The 19,507-nt window shown below is 37.4% G+C and overlaps 3 protein-coding genes across 5 annotated transcripts; 2 read left to right on the top strand and 1 right to left on the bottom strand.

Annotated features, from left to right (window-relative positions):
- The first annotated feature begins 531 nt into the window (after positions 1-531).
- LOC143378380 (beta-1,3-glucosyltransferase) lies at positions 532-6,670 on the top strand. The gene is made up of 9 exons (XM_076830099.1): positions 532-784; positions 856-965; positions 1,039-1,221; positions 1,289-1,419; positions 1,522-1,702; positions 1,797-1,932; positions 2,030-2,177; positions 2,259-2,535; positions 3,380-6,670. Exons 1-9 carry the CDS (start codon positions 712-714, stop codon positions 3,533-3,535), a joined length of 1,395 nt encoding a protein of 464 aa, XP_076686214.1. The 5' UTR covers positions 532-711; the 3' UTR covers positions 3,536-6,670.
- On the bottom strand, positions 3,601-17,762 carry LOC143378379 (peroxisomal acyl-coenzyme A oxidase 3). 2 transcript variants are annotated; one of them, XM_076830096.1, is made up of 12 exons: positions 17,557-17,762; positions 6,522-6,669; positions 6,276-6,398; positions 6,037-6,195; positions 5,718-5,865; positions 5,347-5,637; positions 5,107-5,270; positions 4,790-5,033; positions 4,475-4,708; positions 4,230-4,384; positions 3,870-4,163; positions 3,601-3,799 (listed from the first exon to the last, which is right to left on the bottom strand). In XM_076830096.1, the coding sequence occupies exons 2-12, from the start codon at positions 6,654-6,656 to the stop codon at positions 3,707-3,709; spliced, it is 2,040 nt and encodes a 679-aa protein (XP_076686211.1). In that variant the 5' UTR covers positions 6,657-6,669; positions 17,557-17,762; the 3' UTR covers positions 3,601-3,706. The 2 variants fall into 2 exon arrangements, with proteins under 2 accessions (XP_076686211.1, XP_076686212.1); XM_076830097.1 differs by lacking the exon at positions 17,557-17,762 and adding an exon at positions 6,839-6,965.
- Positions 8,503-17,547, top strand: Ir68a (Ionotropic receptor 68a). 2 transcript variants are annotated; one of them, XM_076830094.1, is made up of 9 exons: positions 8,503-8,550; positions 12,759-12,939; positions 13,000-13,148; positions 14,518-14,826; positions 14,905-15,007; positions 15,064-15,350; positions 15,415-15,735; positions 15,842-16,223; positions 16,630-17,547. In XM_076830094.1, exons 1-9 carry the CDS (start codon positions 8,504-8,506, stop codon positions 16,933-16,935), a joined length of 2,085 nt encoding a protein of 694 aa, XP_076686209.1. In that variant the 5' UTR covers position 8,503; the 3' UTR covers positions 16,936-17,547. The 2 variants fall into 2 exon arrangements, with proteins under 2 accessions (XP_076686209.1, XP_076686210.1); XM_076830095.1 differs by lacking the exon at positions 8,503-8,550 and adding an exon at positions 12,444-12,668.
- Positions 17,763-19,507: the final 1,745 nt, after the last annotated feature.

Genomic DNA, 19,507 nt, shown 5'->3' with positions numbered 1-19,507 from the left:
AACGATGGTAAAACGAAACGACACTAGCGTCATGCCAAGTAGCCAAGTCAAGTGAAAATCAGACTATAGTACATACAGACGTTTAATTGTAAGTATATACTAACGGAGTGATTATTCACGAATATAAATTGTAAAAATAATGAAAATTGAAGGGAAATATGCATCTATAATTATTAAAATATATCAGGTGAATTAGAGCAGTGATACTGACGTAACATCATTTATTGTTCCATTGTTCTTAATAACTTTTTCTTTAATACGCTAAGGCATACCACACTCCGAGCAACGCTTTAAATATGGCTGCCACTATCCCTGCTTGCGACGCGACAAACGTTCATCATTACACATCACTGCGTTTGCGCGAAGCAGCAGCCAATAGAAAGAAGGCGTATGTTACCTCGTCGCTCTTCCCGTAAGGAGATCACCCCCCGCAACTGTTCCTCCGTCTCTATATTCCTATGTCCATGGTTCGACGTCGCAGCGCCATCGCGCGCATGCGTGGGGTTCCCCCACTGCTGAATAGCTTGACACCGTACGGGATTTCCACCCCACGATGTCTGTGATGCCGGGTTTGAACAGTTAAAGTTTAAACGTAGTGAACATCTTGTTTTGTAGGTATTTCCAATGAGATACTATTAATTGTTACACAATCGTTTATATCAACTATTAGTTTAGGTTTACGTAAAGTCATTTATATTTATTCCCAAAGTAATGTCTGTCATAAACACTGTGTATATTATACTTTTCGTATTGTGTCTGAATAAAGCTGATACAAATACTTTAAGTAAGTACTGTTATTTATAATAGTTATTACTTAGCCAGTGGGATGCATCCAAGTAAATTGTTTCTGCACAGATCCCCATGATGTAGTTATTGTGGTACTAAGTCAAAAAGAAGGCTATCATTCAGCTCACGCTAATGTTTTGCGAAAAGATATCGTCGAACAAGCCAGCATCCTCGATAAAGTATGTGTAACGTATGATCCATATCTGTGCTGAATTGAATTTGTAGAAAGTTTATAATGATCCATTATATTAGGATCCCCCTGAAATTGTTCTATCTCATGAGTTGAACATTAATGGGTCATGGACAATAACACCACTACTTGCTCATTTATCGGATATGTATCCAACTTCGAAATGGTTTTTCTTCTGTCTGGAAAATACTGTTATTAGATTAAGTAAGCTGTTGGGTATTCTTTTTAAATTCAAGGAGGACAAAGTAGGTCATCACAATATACCACTTTGCTGATTCCGTGGATAGTTATTACATGGATTACTCGTTGCAGAATGTCTGGATTGGTCATGCGCTCTACGACCACGAACCAACTATCATACATCATTTTGCAGAACATAATAAAAGATTTAAGTATCCGCACGTAGCATCAGGCTTTGCCATGACGTCAACTTTGCTAGAAAGGTATATAGGTACTGCGCATTGGAATATATCACTTGAAAACATATTATAATTCTATTGTACGTAAACAACGTACATAAACTATGCTATCCTTTGTTAGTACAGTTTAGTACAGAAGATTATTGAAGGTAAAACTCCAAAAGACGATTTTTCAATCGACGCGTCGTATGAATTTGCGTCTTTTGTTCTAAAAGTTGAGAAAGGTGTACGATTGACGCATGTACCTGAAATATGTATCGTCTCCAGTCCCGAGTGTGTCACATATCCAAAAGTTTTCCATCCATGTGTAAGCTAATTTTTATTCAACTATCATATGAAACGCGATATAATTTATTACATCTTGCATACCATTTTGTTATATACCTATGTTATAAACGAAGAGTTCCCATGTGTCTCCTGGAAATGTATATTTTGCTGTGAAAACTTGTGCAAAGTATCACACTAAAAGAATTCCTGTGATCAAGAAGACGTGGGCTAAGTACGCCAGCGATATTGGCTACTTCAGCGACTCAGCTGGTACAATCGATTCTGCTATATGATCGCGAACGGCTGATCGAATAATGCTACTCATACGTTGATCAATGCTTAAGTAATGTACCTCTTTCCAATATAGATAAGTACTTGTCTGATGCTTTTATTGTACCAAACACAACTCATGGACACTGTGCAAAGACTTATAATATTCTCGTGAAGGCAGACAAAATATTAAAGAAAAAAGCTTTGAATTGGCTAATAATCAGTGATGATGATACAATTTTCAGGTGAAGCATCCTTTTTTGGAGTACATAACATACATTTTGAGTAATACGATTATTAATGCAATGTAATTTATGTGACATCAGTGTAGCGCGTTTATTACGATTACTGACATGCTATAATCCAAAGGCTCCACTTGCAATTGGGGAACGATATGGTTATCGATTGTGGGATAATGTTCACGGATACGAGTACTTAACAGGTGGAGCTGGAATTGCCGTGTCTGCGCCTTTAGTTCATGAAATGGTACGGTCAGATAGGTGTGACTGTCCATCGCCCACACACCCGGATGATATGTACCTATTTGGTATATGTTTAGCACGAATTGGAGTGCAACCTGTACACTCACCATTGTTCCATCAAGTATGTAATGTTTATTAAAAAAAATAGTACTACATTCGGCTGTACTTCCGAATGGCCCCAGTGGCCGATCGACATATGGTTTGGAGGGGTGGGAAGCGCGTGTGGACCCTAAATCTTAAATTATTGCTTCGGGAATTTATTAGTTTCCGAGATATTAATAAAAATCATTTAGCATTTCCGTTTACTTATTCCGGCACAACGCATTTCACTTTCCAATTTGTTCTGGATATTAGTACTGGTTGGGGCTAGATGAGTGCGGGGGGCGCGTAAAGCATGGTAGCGAACCGATGTGAGTTTGAAGATTTGAATTAGAAACTTGCGGATAAAATCCTTCTTATTCAGGGTGGATACCTATTACTCTATTGATAGTCAATACTCTAGGGGGGTGATTCTACAGGTCAAAATAAGACGAAAATATAAAATACAATTTTTTAATATCGCGCTTCGTTTTCGAGAAAATTGGTTTTGAATTTCAGCTATATGCGCGTGCCATTTAGGCGCGGTGGTAAGAAGACCGCGTCCAGCTTTTCGTAGAACAAATTGGGGGTCACGATGGATCCCCGTTAGGGCTACGTGTATGCAGTTCAAAAATATAATTTATAAAAAAAATTAATAATGATTTTCTATTAATATTTCGGAAAATAATAAATACCCAAAGCTATAATTTTAGATTTAGGGTCCACACCCTCTCCCCTCAAAGCTCGTGTCGTTCGGCCATTGGGGCCATTCGGAAGTATATCCCTATATTCTTTGCTACTCTTCAAGTCTTACCTATTACCTATAGATATATTTGCTTTGGCTGCAATGAATTCAATAGATATCTGATTCTGTATGTTTATTATAGGCACGTCCTGCAGACTATGCCATTGGTTATCTTGCATCGCAAGAACCTATATCATTTCATAAGTTTTGGATGCTTGAACCACAAATGGTTTACGATGAATGGTTCGCAGACGCTGACAAGTCCCTAAGTATGGTTAAGAAGCATACGGAGCTATAATTACAATGTTTCTTTGGTACTTACTTTCTTAAAAGTTAAAGATATTATGAGCAGAAAATGTAAGATTTTCTATGGATATTATAGTAACAAATTCTTTATTGTCTCAGTATTTAATATCGAATTCTATAAAAATAGTAAAAATATTGTAAAACAATTACGAGTGTGCACATATCACAGTTTCGATTGTACTATGATTTTCCACCACGACGGTCGTTCAAAGTTCTCCTTGTCTTTGAAAATCCATTCTTTAATGTGTTTATATACCTGTGTGTGAAATTAAATTAGAAAAAGTTGGGGAAAAATTAAAAATAAAATACAATCGATATTTACGTACCTCGCCATCAGCCATTCCCAGTGGTGAGTTTACAACGAAATCTGGTGGAGCCAAGACATCGACCAAGGCTACAGCCTCCGGAACTAAGTCTTTACACAACATTATAATGCCTTTTCGCAATAAATTATCCATGTTACTATTAGGTGATGCATAACCGCCAGCGTACAAGTCTCCTAATCTCTTTTCTAAACCAACTGCTCCATAAAGCGAACACAACTTTTTTAGCACATCGCGTTCTTGGGATCTTAACGAAGGGTCTTGTAGGTATTCTATGAAGTATTTCATTACAGTATGCTATAAGAAAACGCCAATGAGATAAATGATAACGCGCAGCTCCCAAAACTAAGAATAAAACATTACCTGTGCATACAGAGAAGATAAAGTCTGCGCGTGGAATACTTGTGTGTTATTTCTAACGTCGAAGTCATTGCAACCATCGCGTTTTAAGTCTTGCGCCCATTCATACGTTTTCTTTACGTAGTAGCATATTAACCACTTAAAAGATAGAAGTAAATCTGCAGGAAGTAAGTTGTACAATTATAAATATAGAGAATCTGTGGACAGTGGTCTAATGTGAGATTTAAATTACAAAATCGATGACATACTTTCTGGTTCCAGTGTTTCAAGACTCGTTGCACAGGAAAACTTTAGTGGTAAGATATCATTGGCATCTTGTATGAAATCTGCTGTTCGAAATGGAGAACTGACAGGCTTCCCGTTGATCATGTTCGACCACTGGTTTAGCAACCAATTGCTCGCTTGCTGAATTAGTACATTATTTTCACCCTCGTATGTACAATTTGCATCGTTTTCGGCTCTCAAGTCACCCAAACGTGACACTAATAACAGGTAAAAATGTAAAGAGACATTTAAACAAAGCACGATATCGTTCACATACAACAGCTCCGTGGTTTATATACTTTTTAGGTAACCGTGTCCTCCGCAAGATTCTCTGCAATCCTGAAGGATATCTCTGCTAGTCCATGAACATAGTGGCTTGGCTGCGCACGACAATGCGTGCATTTCCATACCTTCACTTTCGAGTGTCTCTGGGTTTTGTACACTCATAAGTTTGATTTGAAACTCATACATGTTACGTACAATCGCAACTGAAAATATTTTTAGCGCGTAGGTTGCTGCCAAGTGAGGAAATAATCGCCATTGCTATGTGTTCATGGTAAATTTAAATTGTGCAGCAATCTCAGTTAAGGGCTTTTCATTTAACTCGTATAAATACCTGTGCTTGATATTCCATAACCGGCCATTCCTCTGACTCTGACGGTCCAAATTGCTTCCTCACAGCGCAATACCGTATAGCGATAACCATTGCGACGGACGCAAAGTTTGCGCATATTGATGTGATTGTGACGCGACCCTTAGACAACGCGCCCAGCGATACACCTGCACACAAGTTTACCGTGAATTTTACCACGTCAGATTGTAACGCGAGTAGTCGGTGGTTCCTCTAAATTCTCACCGAATCTTTTGCTCGCGTTTTTCACAGATGTCACGTAATTGCCATCTTCTGTAACGTTTGCCGTTCGATTCAACAAACATTTACGGGGGATGTGATAATTATCGAACATCACGAACCCATTGTCCACTCCATTTATTCCAATTTTTTCACCCATATCACCAACGATCACACCTGGCCAAGGCATATGAGTATCTGGGTCACGGATGGGTACAATGAAAGTGTGAAGACCATGGTGCTTTTCATCCGGCGTGATTAATTGGGCAAATACAATTGAATGAGTTGCAGTTTTTCCTAAAAGAATAAGCCTTTCGCTGGTTACCTAGAGGCTTTCCTCTGTGCTCCGGGAAATACATTTTCAGCTCGATATTCACCTAAACCGCCGGCCCAACATTTCGCGGATTCAAAGTCGGGGGAATGTAAGACGAAGCTCTTTGTTTTCGCATTGTACGTTGCTGTGGTTCTCATGCCTTTTGCGTTGGTTCCGTGAGACATCTCTGTTAATGCGAAACAGCTCACACTCTGGAGGAAATAACAGTTGCGCATTGTTTATTTAAAACGTACGGCATTTAGAACTGTCGATTTAAATTCAAGCAACAGCCAAGGTCCCAAGTAGTGTTTACCCTCGTTCGAGTTTGAAATAGAATTCTGAAACACTTTGTATTTGAAAAAGCTCAGTACTTGTGTGCTTACCTCTCCAGATTGAATCTTGTCCAAGATGTCATTCTGATCTTTTGAGCCCATGGCCATGATCGCAGATGGCACCAAGCCTTGTGTTATACCTAGTTTCACTGGTATCGAAGCATCGTACTGATATAGTATATTAAACCAATGCGTATGGCTTAGCGGATGCTACATGAAAATTATAAATGAATTATACGAATAAAAGCTACTCATTCTCTTCATCCATAATTGTAAGTAATAGCACTTACTGCCACATTATGATCGATTAGTGATTTAAGTTGAAGACTACAAAGCTTTCGTTGCTCGTCTAACGAATGGCAGGTACGGTTTTGAAATATTGGTGTCTTCTCTATAAATGCCCACAAGGTTTTCTGAAACGATAAAAATGAAATCAGAAATAGTATCTGCATTGTGCAGCCAACATTTAAAAGGTTGTAAAAATCAATTAATAGCTTGATATTATACTGGAATTAATTATTTCCTATCTTACTTACCTGAAAATTGATAAAATCCTCTCCTTCTAAATTGTATTTCAGCAACTTCCAGTCAAATGTCGCGCGGTTTCTATAAGACTCCAGGGGACCTTTCGGCAAGTCAGGAATCATTTTCTGTATCTTTATCATGTTCATTGATGTGGAACACCTGTACAATCAAATAACACAGACACGTGTAGTTTGGCGCAAAGGTATTTTAAAAATCAGCTAATACTCGTGCATTTTATTAATTAAATCTTTTTAGCTAAAAGTCTGACCAAGTGTAGGATTGATGTTCTTTTTTTTACAAAAGAATGCCTTCTAATAAAATACTTCACCTTGGTGCACGACGGGCGTATTTCGCGGTTACCGAATAGGATTACAATATGGACTAAATACAAAGTGCTCTACGTGATATATATGCTGTCATCGACAAATCTTAATGAAGATCCGTTCGCGCATGCATAATGCTCCGATAACGAAGCGTGACTTAACAAATTCGTTACTTAATCACTCGCCGATAAGTTCGAGAAGTGTGATCTTGGTATCAATTTTGAAAATATTCCGCGATAAAATCCTTTTCTGTCTAATTAACCAGTTCCCTCATAAAAACAAAGGATCCTCGGAGCATTATTTCAACCCAATCTTTTATGGCAATAAACAGCGAGACAATTTATTCACATCGTTGAAGAAATTAGTACAATATTTCTACTGTTCTTTCGTGCAATATTTTATTTGGTAAGAAATTTGATTTATATATATATATATATATTGATATTCAAATTCATACCAAATAAAATAAAATATAATTCGCCCCTGATTTTATGGCGGTCATCGAAGAACAATACAAGTTCAAAATTTCATTTCAAGTTGAAAGGAAATTGATATTCGCAATAATCAGCGTTCAACATCTATTGATCGTTAAGGCATTACCAGATTGTCAGTGGCGGACTGGGTCCGAAAATACTGGTTGCCAGGAGACAAAAGGGGCCCACCCACAACTGTAAGGCTGTCATTTAATTTTGATAGAAAATAACATATGCGTCGGCCTCGCATAACCCGGATCTGAATTGTTTTTTCGGAGTTATTTATTATATTCTTAAATATAATGTATCCTCGAAAAATGATTTTATTAACCCTCGTCAGACGGCACAGAAACAATTGTAAATTTTGCGTTTTTAAATTGCGATAACATTTTTTCGAGAAGTCGGGGATGGCTGAAGCTTCGTGGCATCTCTAAATTTTTCGTCTAGATTATACACCCCAAATTTCAGAAAAATATCTCAACCCCCTTCCGAGATAGGGGGTCGAGTTGAGTGTTGCATCCATAACAGCGGCATAGGCACAGTGGCGCCCCCATATATTTTGTATGAAGATAATGCAAGAAAAAAAGAATGCGATTTTTTTTTAATGATAATGTTATTTTATTATAAAAAGAGTAAAACAAAAATAGTAATTTACATTATAAAAGAAAATTTGGGAATTTTTTTTATTGATTTTCAATGAGTCTAAATGTTGTCAATTTATCATACAAATTATACCGACAGTGAGAATATTCATATAAAATATACGAGGGTGCAATTGTGCCGTCTGGCGAGGGTTAAAACAGTAATACAACGTAAATTTTAGTTCTATCATGTTTTCAAGTTACTGAAAGGTCGTCAACATTTTTAAGATATTGTCTGATATGGGCCCACAGGGCCCACTTGCCATAGGGCACGCTGATACCCTGGCCGGTCCGTCACTGCAGATTAACTTATTACGGGACTGTTTTACGGCTCGAAATAAACTCAACCCATGACCTTCTCCATGAAATTGACACTGATGAGCTCGCTCCCTAACTTGCATTCCCATTATCGATTGCATTACTTATGTAACTTAATTTCCAGGCAAATTACATTCCAGAATATTCAATTATCCTGATCGTGCAGCCAAAGGGTAACGAATCGGTATATAACCCGTCTATTGTTTCGATTCTATGTCGTATTCCAGTTCAAACGACGATGCTCCTCGTTTTCCTTCTGCAAATCATCCTCGTGGCCGGTAAAAAGTATGTATTAATAACAATCAATCGCCGGTTAAAACAGTTTCACGAGTTTAACACCTCGAGTGACGTCGGCGTGTTATTACGCCGAGGGAATTATGCACATCTTGTGCGTGATTTTGGCGTATCTAGGTTACGCCGCCCAGGTGCGGGGGCACTTTCTGCACCCCCGCTAGGAACGGCCCTGTTGATAAGATACTAAACGAGTCATTCCATGCGAACTCGGACAGATTTCGGAGTAAGTTTTCGTAGATTGCTGAAATTCGAATATGTTGTAGTCTTTAGTGATATTTAAACGTACCTCAAAGGATTTTTCAAAATTTTGAAAAATGTCGATTTTACAGCTGTTTCAAGTTAAGTGCTAATTTTTTTTCAATACATTATAGCTATGGAATTAGTAAACGGATGGAGAAGAGCTTTACGGTGCTTATAGAGAAGACATTGAAGTTTTAAGAAAAAATTAATTCAGTTTAAAAAATTTTTTTTTAACCATTTTTGGGCAATTATTTTAAACAAATACAGGTATTTAACGTCGGGCGCGATTTTAAAAATTTCTTATACAGGATTCTCGAAAATGGTAAATATTTGAAAAAAACTGAAGCAGGAAAACTCTTACTGTTTTTTATGTCCAACATAATGTTATCTCAATTTTTGGTGTTCGCAATATTTTCCTTGAAACGAGGGCGACTTTCAGTTTTTTAAATGGAATGCTATATATTTAATTACCAAATTTGAAAGCGACTGTCAAGACAAATTCAACCATATTGTATATTATGACTTCAAGGCCACACAAGGTTAGGGATGAAGTAAATATATTGAACTATCTATCTAGTAGATTGAGTTTCTTTCTTTCATTCCTAACCTTGTGTGACCTTGAAGGTCATAGTGTACCATATAGTTGAATTTGTTTTGACAGTCACTTTCATATTTGGTACTCAAATATATAGCATTCCATTTAAAAAACTAAAAGTCACCCTCATTTCAAGGAAAATATTGCGAACACCAAAAATTCAGATAACATATTATGTTGGATATAAAAAACAGTAAGAGTTTTCCTCCTTCAGTTTTTTTCAAATACTTACCATTTTCGAGATTCCTGTATAAGAATATTAGGTATAGCCGCTTGGCCGTTGCGAGTACCGCGGTCCTGGGCGACGCAGCGTCAACTTTTGACAATTTTTACAGGGCCAATTTTAAAATGCCCATATTTTTGACAATTAGACCATGAAGGGGAAGGATAGAACTATATTCTGTTTTTTTCTCAGATTTTTAAAATCGCGCCCGTTGTTAAACCTGCATTTGTTTAAAATAATTGCACAAAAAAGGTTAAATTTTTTTTTAAACTGAAATAATTTTTTCTTAAAACTTCAATGTCTTCTCTATAAGCACCGTTAAGCTCATCCCCATCCGTTTACTACTTCCATAGCTATAATTTATTGAAAAAAGGTAGCACTTAACTTCAAACAGCTGTAAAATCGACATTTTTCAAAATTCGAATAATCCTTTGAGGTACGTTTAAATATCACTAAAGACTACAACATATTCGAATTTCAGCAATCTACGAAAACTTACTTCGAAATCTGTCCGAGTTCGCATGGAATGTCCTCCATACAAGACAGGGTCATCTAATCTACTTATCTCGGAACCCACGCGCGCAACAACAGACGAGGAAGGCAACAGCGCTACAAACATTGTTACTACAGTAAATCCTCGTTATAGCCCCGTTTTTACCATGCGTAGTACGCCCGGTGAGACTATCCCCACCATTTCTTGGAAACCTTCGGTCGAGAGTGACAGAACCCGAGAACGAACGAGAGGGAACGAACGAGTCGACGGCAACTTCGTGTCAACTGTTTCGTTCGCTCTCGCTTGCTCTTTGGTTTTTTCACTCGCGGCACTGGCCGCACGGAATAATGTCCGCAACGCATCGTACGCCCGCCACCGGCCCCGTTCGACGAGTTTAAGGGGAGGTTCCGGTCTAGAACTCCCAAAAATAGGTGATCTTTAGGAATTAATTAAAGGAAAACTACTACATATAATTTAATGAGACTTTTTGCATTGTATTAAGGATGCCTTAAGTTATAGAAATGTATTTTTTGTTTTATAATTAATCATTACAGACGGCACTGGGGGGTCGTTAAAGTCGTGGCGTCAAAAAATTGATCAAAATCGGTGGGACCTGTATCCCCAAAAGTTATTATCCGATTCGACTGAAACTTTTTTTATTTTGAAGAATATATTTCTGGCTAGGGGGGATACCAGAAAAAATACAAAAAATTGAAAATTTATAATTTCCAAGGCGTTGAAAGGATGAAAAGTATAGGGAGTGATTTCAAACTTCAAATGTCGTTATTTTATAAAAGAATGTCATTTTTGTATTTTTTTTCTGATTTCCCCCCTAGCCAGAAGTATATTCTTCAAAATAAGAAAAGTTTCAGTCGAATCGGATAATAAATTTTGGAGATACAGGTCCCACCATTTTGAGAACACTGTTTCGAGAAAAACGCGTTTAAAGTTTTACGTGAGTGCCGAGTGGCCGGGTGTTACCCATGCATTTGCCGCTACTCAAATGCCTATAACTTCGGGAATTTTACGAATTTCAACAAATCCTTTTAAACGCGTATTCCTAAAATTTTAGACCGGAACCTCCCCTTAATCCGAGTGTTTACTGTACTACAATCATAAATATGTCAAGATTTGCATTTGACGATTTGACCACAGTTGCCAGGCAATTCCCTACGCGTAGTAGAAGGTGAACACTTAGAGCAATAACGATATATTTGTGTCACGTCGCGACGACGAGAAAGAGAAAACAAAGAGTGAGAGCCATCTGGCGCATACGCGACGAACCTCGTCATAAAATAAAAAAATATATGTTAAACGATTTTATTAAAAATGTAGTAAAAAACTAAATTAAAATGCACTAAAAACTAAAATATAATTATTTTCTTGTATTTCAATTTTGATGGTGATATACTACGAACGCCTGCAAAGTTTTAGTTTTATTATTCGTACATACGTGACGGATCATTTCTCGATAAATTGTGTATTTTCGGTAATCGCGATACGACTGGCGTCCCGAACGCAGCGACTTTTTGTCGTTTTCGTAAAAAACGCGAGTGGCTGATTTCAAGTCGTTTGGATTTGTGGTTATGGGTTATATTTATCGATGACTGGGTACTTTTTTCACCTGCTCGGGGTTAATTTTTTTTTTAAATATTGTATTGTCATCCAAACTACGCACGCCTGCAAAGTTTCAAGACAATTGGACAGTTGGAAGTGAGTTAAATTTGAGTTGCCAGATTTGAACCATACAAACATACAAACAGAGGATCGAAGCTGAATAAAATCGTTAAAAAAAACGATGTCAGAAAGTTTGGCAAAATGGAAATATTATGAAGTCCAAGTGAAAAAAAGAGGGGGTATTTAAGTCATCATTTTGCCGGTTTACAATTTGAAAAAAGTGATCGGTTTGGCGTGAAATGACCGTTCAACCTCTTCGCTTTCACTCTCTCGTCGTGGCAGCCTAAACTGCTGCGAATCCATTGCGGCGTAAAATGCTGCCGCCGCGAACAATCGCGTTAGCTTGGGGAAGCATAAGTGCGGGACTCCGACGAGCGATCGGCCTCAGCTGTAATGTAGTTGCCGAGCCGCACGCCGTTGTCATAGTATGATTGTAGAAGTAAGAATACTTGTAGCGTTGTTGTTCCGAAATAAGCGGATGACCCTGTATATGTATATATACAGTATTTCCTCGTTAGCAGCTCGCTGGTCGAGACCGGCGTTGAGCCCGTATCGTGAACAGAGCTCTAATGCCGAGTGTTCGTTTCTCGCTTCTTTCTGACCGAAGGAGGGAGCGAGATGGAACACTGCGTGCGCGGCGAGCGTGCGCGATGGTCGTGCATGCAAAGGACAGAGTGTCAGGCGTCCGAAAGACGGAGCGAGACAAAACATCAACGCGTCGTCTGTCTCGTACCGTTCTCGCTCGCTTTCAGTGCCTCTCGCTCGCTCTAATTCCATCTCGCTCTCGCCTTCGCCGGACAAGAGTGAGACAGAAGTGGTGGGGATAGCGAAAAGTCCGTATCGTGTACACCAAACCGAGCCCGTCGTAAAGAGGAAATACTGTATGTATAAAATTAACGATAAGATAGATAGTGATTTATATTTATTTGTATTCGAACAAACATAAATTATTTATGTTTAATACTGTATAGTGGATTTCATAAAGAGTATCAATGCGAGAAAGACGAGGAGAATTTGAAATCGGCCGTAGAAAAGATCATGGAAGAAATCTTGCAGCGAACCAAGTGTGTAGTCTTCGTTACCGATTCTGTATACCGAACACTTGTAGATATCACGCGTGTTCAAGGCTCTACGATTATATCAAAATATGAGGTGAGATACGGGATCTCAAGTTATTAATACATTTTTCCATGCGCATTTATGTTATCGTAGATCGCAGTGCGACAGAACGAACAATTTTCACGGCCGAGGAGACGAATTCGAACGATTTTGGCCGACAGTAAGGCAGTCGGCTGCAATGCGTACGTTATACTGGTTGCCAACGGTTTTTTGACTTCTGAATTTTTGCAATATACAGAAAGGTAGATAAATACCGTTAATATCTATTCAAGTCCCTCGTAACAAAAAAAAAGAATGAGCGATTTGTTGAAGCGATTACTAGATAACATACATCCGGCTCTTCGATTCTGGCCGTTCTAACACAAATGCTCAACAAAGGGTGGCCCGAATTAAAATAAATTGCTATCCGTTTCCAACTATGTATTCTACATTTTTTCGTGAATAAGGTAAATGTCCCAATACCTGTACAAGTCCTTATACAAGTCGATTTATATAAAAACGATTTTGCAATTACATGGGGCACTGTGTACTTTATGATTAAAAAAACCAACATGTTATTGAATTGAATAATTTCGTAAAATATTGAAAATTCATAGTCCTTACAATGGCCCAATACCTGGACAGCTTAACTAGTATGTCCCGGTGTCCCGATTTTACTGTCCCATTACCTGGACACATGATAAAACTACAGCAATTTTGATATTTTCTCGGGAAATTAAATAAAAAAAACAACACAATAGTTTTTCCTACTCGCATATTTTTTCTGTATAAATAATTTATTCCAATGAGTAAACAAACTTGAGTAAAAACAATCTATCATGAATATTGAATTGTATATTATCATTAAAACTAGATAACAAGAATACAAAGTAATAATTGCTAAGGTGTTAAATAATGATTTTAATATTGTAAGAAAAAGTAGAGGCTGTTTAGCAAATCAGATAAGAGCAATACTAAAATGGTGTAAACTGGAGAGTTAAAGAAAATTTATTTTTATTACGAGCGTTACGAGTTTACTAAAAAAAATATGTACATGAATATATTTTATGAAATATCTGAATAAATGAATAAAATAGTTCTTTTATGGATAAAGCGAATATTAAATGTAATAATCAGTATTATTTACACTAGTGTCCAGGTACTGGGACGTGTCCAGGTATTAGGACATTTACCTTATAGCCTGGGGTAAAACCGCGCCATAGGCTCTCGCCTAGACCATGTTCACGAAATATTGTAGTGTTCGCAAAATGAATGTCAACCGTATAAAGTTGAATAATTTTCTACCGTGTATTTATAGTAGATGGACCAATATTTTTTAGCCGAGTATATTATAATTTTCCCCGTATTAGTGCGTGCAGAACGCAACAGTTTCATAAAAGTCTAATAAAAAATATGAAAATTATAATTTTCAGTATGATTCCGGCCACATGCACCGCCTTATCATTTCTCAGTCCATGGGTCTCTTGATGATATCTATTTTATTCACTACTTCACCTGTCCCGGTTTATTGCGACTGATCGATCCCGACCGGCACGCATTAAACCGGGGAAACCTGTTACGTGCAACGTCTCTTGCAAAAAATGAATTAAATTTCTTATGCCTCGATTCTAGGGAACATCTAATTGATACTCGTGGATTGTTCTTACTTTTATACGACCACCGACTGTTCCAACCGAATTTGCGCTACTTGTGGAATAGAATAATTAATGTAGTTTTCATACGTCGTTACAATGCTTATACGCATCGTTCTGGTGAAAAAATATCTAAAGAAAGAATTGAGCTGGATACCGTGTATTTCCCTGCTCACAGAAAATCGTTTACAAAAACCAAGTACATAAACACATGGTACCGAGGCAAACTACGCTATAACATCAATCACTTTGCAGATAAAACCAAAGATATACGAAATAAACATTTACGGTCAGTAGTAGATATAAAGTAAATGTATAGAAATATTTCGACTGTGTTAGATTAAGAGGGCACTAATATAAATTTCAGAATTGCTGTTTTTGAGCACATTCCAGCTGTAACTGAGAAGTCGAGAGCTTATTATAACAAGAGGCCAAGTAATAATACAGATGCTCTGGGGATAGAATTTGAAGTACGTACTGTACAAACTGCTTGGTGCCCTTTGTTTTTACCAATCATACTTTTTAGCTAGTACAGACTATATCAGAAGCAATGAACTTCAAACCGAAGTATTATATGCCACGCAACATTGCTTCTGAGAAATGGGGCACTGAAGACGACAATCAAACCTACACAGGTCTTATAAGCGAAGCCATGCAAGGGAAGGCTGCATTTTATCTGGGCGATTTACATTATACATTGCAGCACTTGAATTATTTTGATTTAACTATCCCATACAATACAGAATGCCTCACTTTCCTGACACCAGAATCTTTGACGATAAATTCATGGAAACTTCTAATACTTCCGTTTAAGTATGTGCAAGTAGAAAGAAGTGTAAAGAAAGCACGGGGGAAACGTACATATTTTTGTTTGCAGACTTTATACCTGGATCGCACTTCTCCTTACATTAATTTTGGGAGGCATTGCATTTTACTTCTTATCGGAATTTTATAAGAAGCACATAATGCATATGCTAACTACGTCCATGAAGAAGGAAATGAGGGGATTATACTTGTTTACAGGGATACAGAATAGTATATTATGTACTTATAGCATGTTGTTCCAAGTTTCATTACCTAGCTTGCCTAACCCTTGGGCAGTACGAGTATTTATTGGGTGGTGGTGGATTTATAGCATTCTGGTTGCAGTTGCTTATCGAGCCAGCATGACTGCCACGCTTGCAAATCCAGTGGCCAGGTTGAAGTCACCATTTTGTTGCAGTGTGCTTATACTTTCGCTATGGCATTCATTACGCGGTCAAGAGTAAATCAATCGATTCATTTATTTCATAACTTCAACACAGAGTTACTATCGACGCACTGACACAATTGGCCAAAAGCTCTATAGACGTTGGAGGATGGGACAAAGAGAGCAAGCACTTCTTCCTGACATCGTCGGATCGGACCAGTCAGGAAATTGGTAACAAATTCCAATTGATCGTGAACGAAAGTGAAGCCATTGAGAAAGTAGCAAATGGATCTTTCTGTTACTATGAGAATTCCTATTTGCTTCGATATGCCCGTGTGAAGAGACAGATACTTGAGAAGGAACAAAGAGAGGACAAAACGAAAGAGGATCCATCGATGAAACATAATTTGCACATCATGGAAGAGTGTGCCATAAATATGCCGATCGCCCTTGGTATGGAGAAGAATTCGCCGTTAAAACCACGCGTTGATACTTTGGTACTTTTTGCTTTCATTACAAATTACTATGAAATTCTTTAACCCTTCGTGGTCGCACGGGGTGTACCGCACCCCAAGAGCAATTATCGAATTGATATGTCGCGCCTTCACGTCTTTCGAAGGGGATTTGTCGCAACAACAAAAATAAAAAAAATATAACAACATTCAACTACACATTTTATCATATCCAAATTTGCATTTCTAGAAAAAAGACTATTAGACCATGACTGTATAAGTATTACGAATGCACAATTTTCAGTGAAAACTTAGAAGATTCAAAAATACGAAAATGGAAACTCAAAAAATTACGCCGGGGTACAGTGAACCCTGTGTGACCAATTTGTGATTATAAGGTGTGACCACGAGGGGTTGATAATGATGTTTCTTGCACGATAAATGCTTTCAGGTACAACGCCTAATAGAAATTGGATTAGTCGAAAAGTGGTTGAGCGATGTCATGGAATGGTCGAAAATTATGGAGATACGACAAGAAACAGGGTCTGAAAAGGCATTAGTCAATCTTTATAAGCTCCAAGGTGCCTTTATTGCCATTATAGTTGGCTATTTATTAGCTTTGATAGTATTGATAGGAGAAATTTTATATTGGAAATATATTATCTTAAAGAACCCAAAGTTCGACAAGTACCATTTAGACGTGTTTTATAATGTTTCTGCTGGTCGCAAAATGCAAACAAGCAATTTAAAATTATAGATGGAAAATTGTAACGATGTCAATGTCGCACTGATAAGGGAATATCCCGAACACGTAAATTCAAAAAATTCTGAAACTTTGTGAATATGTAGGAAATTTCCTCCTGATTATAACGCAATTTTTGTTTGCTGCCCAAATTCGCTCTAAGGGGGTGCAATTTACTCCCGAAAATCCGGTTATTTTCCGATTTTCTGTTATAACTCGTGAACTGTAAAATAATTTCTTCATCAAATGATAGATCAAATTAAAAGAAGTAACTTTTGACGACAAATTTTTATTTTATCTCTTACAGTTCGCGAGTTATAACACAAAAACGGAAAATAGCCGAATTTTCAGGGATTAATTTCACCCCTTTCGAGTGAATTTGGCCAGCAAAAAAAAAAATGCGTTGTAATCAGGTGGAGATCCCCTACATATTAACAAAGTTTCAGAATTTTTTGAATTTTTGGGTTCGGGGTCTTCCCTTGTGTTAATTTCGAATGCATTCAATTGTAAAAATCACAAGAAATATACACCTTGTTAAGATAGTAGAATCAATAAGTTAGACCCACGTGAAAGAATTAAATTTTTTTTTAGAAAGTAAAGTCAATATAAAGTACATTACCACTAAACGTTACACACCAAAAATGTAATGAAGTAGGTTAAGTAGTCTTCCGCCGTTTGCACTTGGAATGGTCACTGTACAGTTTTCGTGTTGATTTAACGGTGCTCGATCTTATTATACATGCTCAACCTGGAATACCGAATACACTCCCTTCCTCTCTTTTAGTCATAATGTGTTTAAATACGTTATCCGTCCTTTTCACTCTTGCTCATTTTCTTCTTGCTTTCGCACATTCAGCATTCTATCTTCCTTCTATTTACGCTTCGTGTCTTACTCATTTGTAGATATACCAGTGTTCTGCCTCTTTTTATCTTAATCATGATATGCTAGGTTTTTCTATCATATGAATTTCATATTAAGGCTGATTCAGACACGTCGAGTAATTTGGTCGAATAGCGAGTAATTTAGTACTTTTTCGTGAGTGAACACTAAAATGTAGTCAAGTAGTTTAGTAAAACATTGGTAAATTACTAAGTTATTCGCTACTCGACTAAACTACTCGACGTGTCTGTTCCAGCCTTTACGGTGAATTATGAAACGTATGCATTCGATAGTAATGCATATGTAAATTTTTTAGAATACCATGAACCTAATGAAATCAAACGTTACACACGTATGTACTTGTATGTAAATACTATACTATATATGCATGTTTGAATCGTCAATAGCAGCGGTTCCCAACGTTGTTTATAACGCGTTGCGGTGGAAAGATAACGTCCTCGTAATTATGTATGGTATGGTAATGATAATGTACGAAGATCCAATGAAATAAATAAATAAATGCCAATGTTACTGAATGCACTGACTTAAAAATTAATTTGGGACCTGAGATTGACGATCACACGATTTTTCTGTACAAGGGAAAATAGTGGAGATTCGCGCACATTTAACTACCAACAGCAAGAAGTGTCGACCTATTCTCTGATCTTGATCGTTTTCATTGTAAAAACGCTGCCTTGTACTGTTCGTGGTATGACTGGTATGACTACACTGTTTCATTGTGTAAGGAGTATAAACTAATTGTCAGTATCTACGAGTTTTCCTTCCATGCCAATTATTGAGTGTTAATTATGCTGCTGTTGTTGAGAACCACTGGTTCTGCGCTTGTTGACGCTCATTCGTGCCGGGAGACGCCACTATTGGCTGTACCCCCACCAACGCTTTTTCGGAGCCACTGAGCTCATTCTACATGCGCGAAACGGGTTCTTTCTTAAATGACAGGGAGTACAGTCTACAATCTACATGATGTAAAACAAATGTAATTGGATATTCTGTAAGATTCTAATTATATACAGTGATTATTTATAATAAATGTATAGGCTAGGTAAGTACCGCGGAGGGCGCCGCCTCGCGGTCACTTTTTTGATAAGTAGGATGATTAATCGAATGTACGGCCGGTATTCATAGTCGCTACTTATTCTTAAGCAAATGCTTAAGCATTCGAAATCCTTTACTAGCTACTAGGTTAGTAGAGGATGCCGCATGATTAAGCATTCGGCATCCTTTACTAGCTACTAGGTTAGTAGAGGATGACGCATGATTAAGCATTTGCTTAAGAATAAGTAGCGACTATGAATACCGGCCTCTGACATGGTTGAAAATAGTAGGGAAAGGAAAGAAGGTGAAATTAGCGGAAGTTTTAAATGTTTGAAATTAGTTAAAGGATAAACTCCGTACAAAATTCACTAAACGGCCACGCAACAAGGCGATGGCAATAACTTTATAAAATATTCGTAATAAAATCTTTTAATTTTATGTATAACGTTCAATAAGAACTCGTCATTTCTGTGTATCAGTAGGTGCACATTGGAAATTGAAAAACCCTATGTAATGTTTACAGTGTACTTATTTATAATAGTTTTGAATTTTAAACAGTACGTAATTACCTCAACTTTAACTTTATATATATATATATATATATATATATATATTATACCCGTAACCACGTACAACCCGTTAAACAACAAA

The sequence above is a fragment of the Andrena cerasifolii genome, chromosome 1 (genome assembly GCF_050908995.1).
Source record: "Andrena cerasifolii isolate SP2316 chromosome 1, iyAndCera1_principal, whole genome shotgun sequence".
Taxonomy (NCBI): domain Eukaryota; kingdom Metazoa; phylum Arthropoda; class Insecta; order Hymenoptera; family Andrenidae; genus Andrena; species Andrena cerasifolii.
This window is presented reverse-complemented; position numbering and strand designations above follow the sequence as displayed.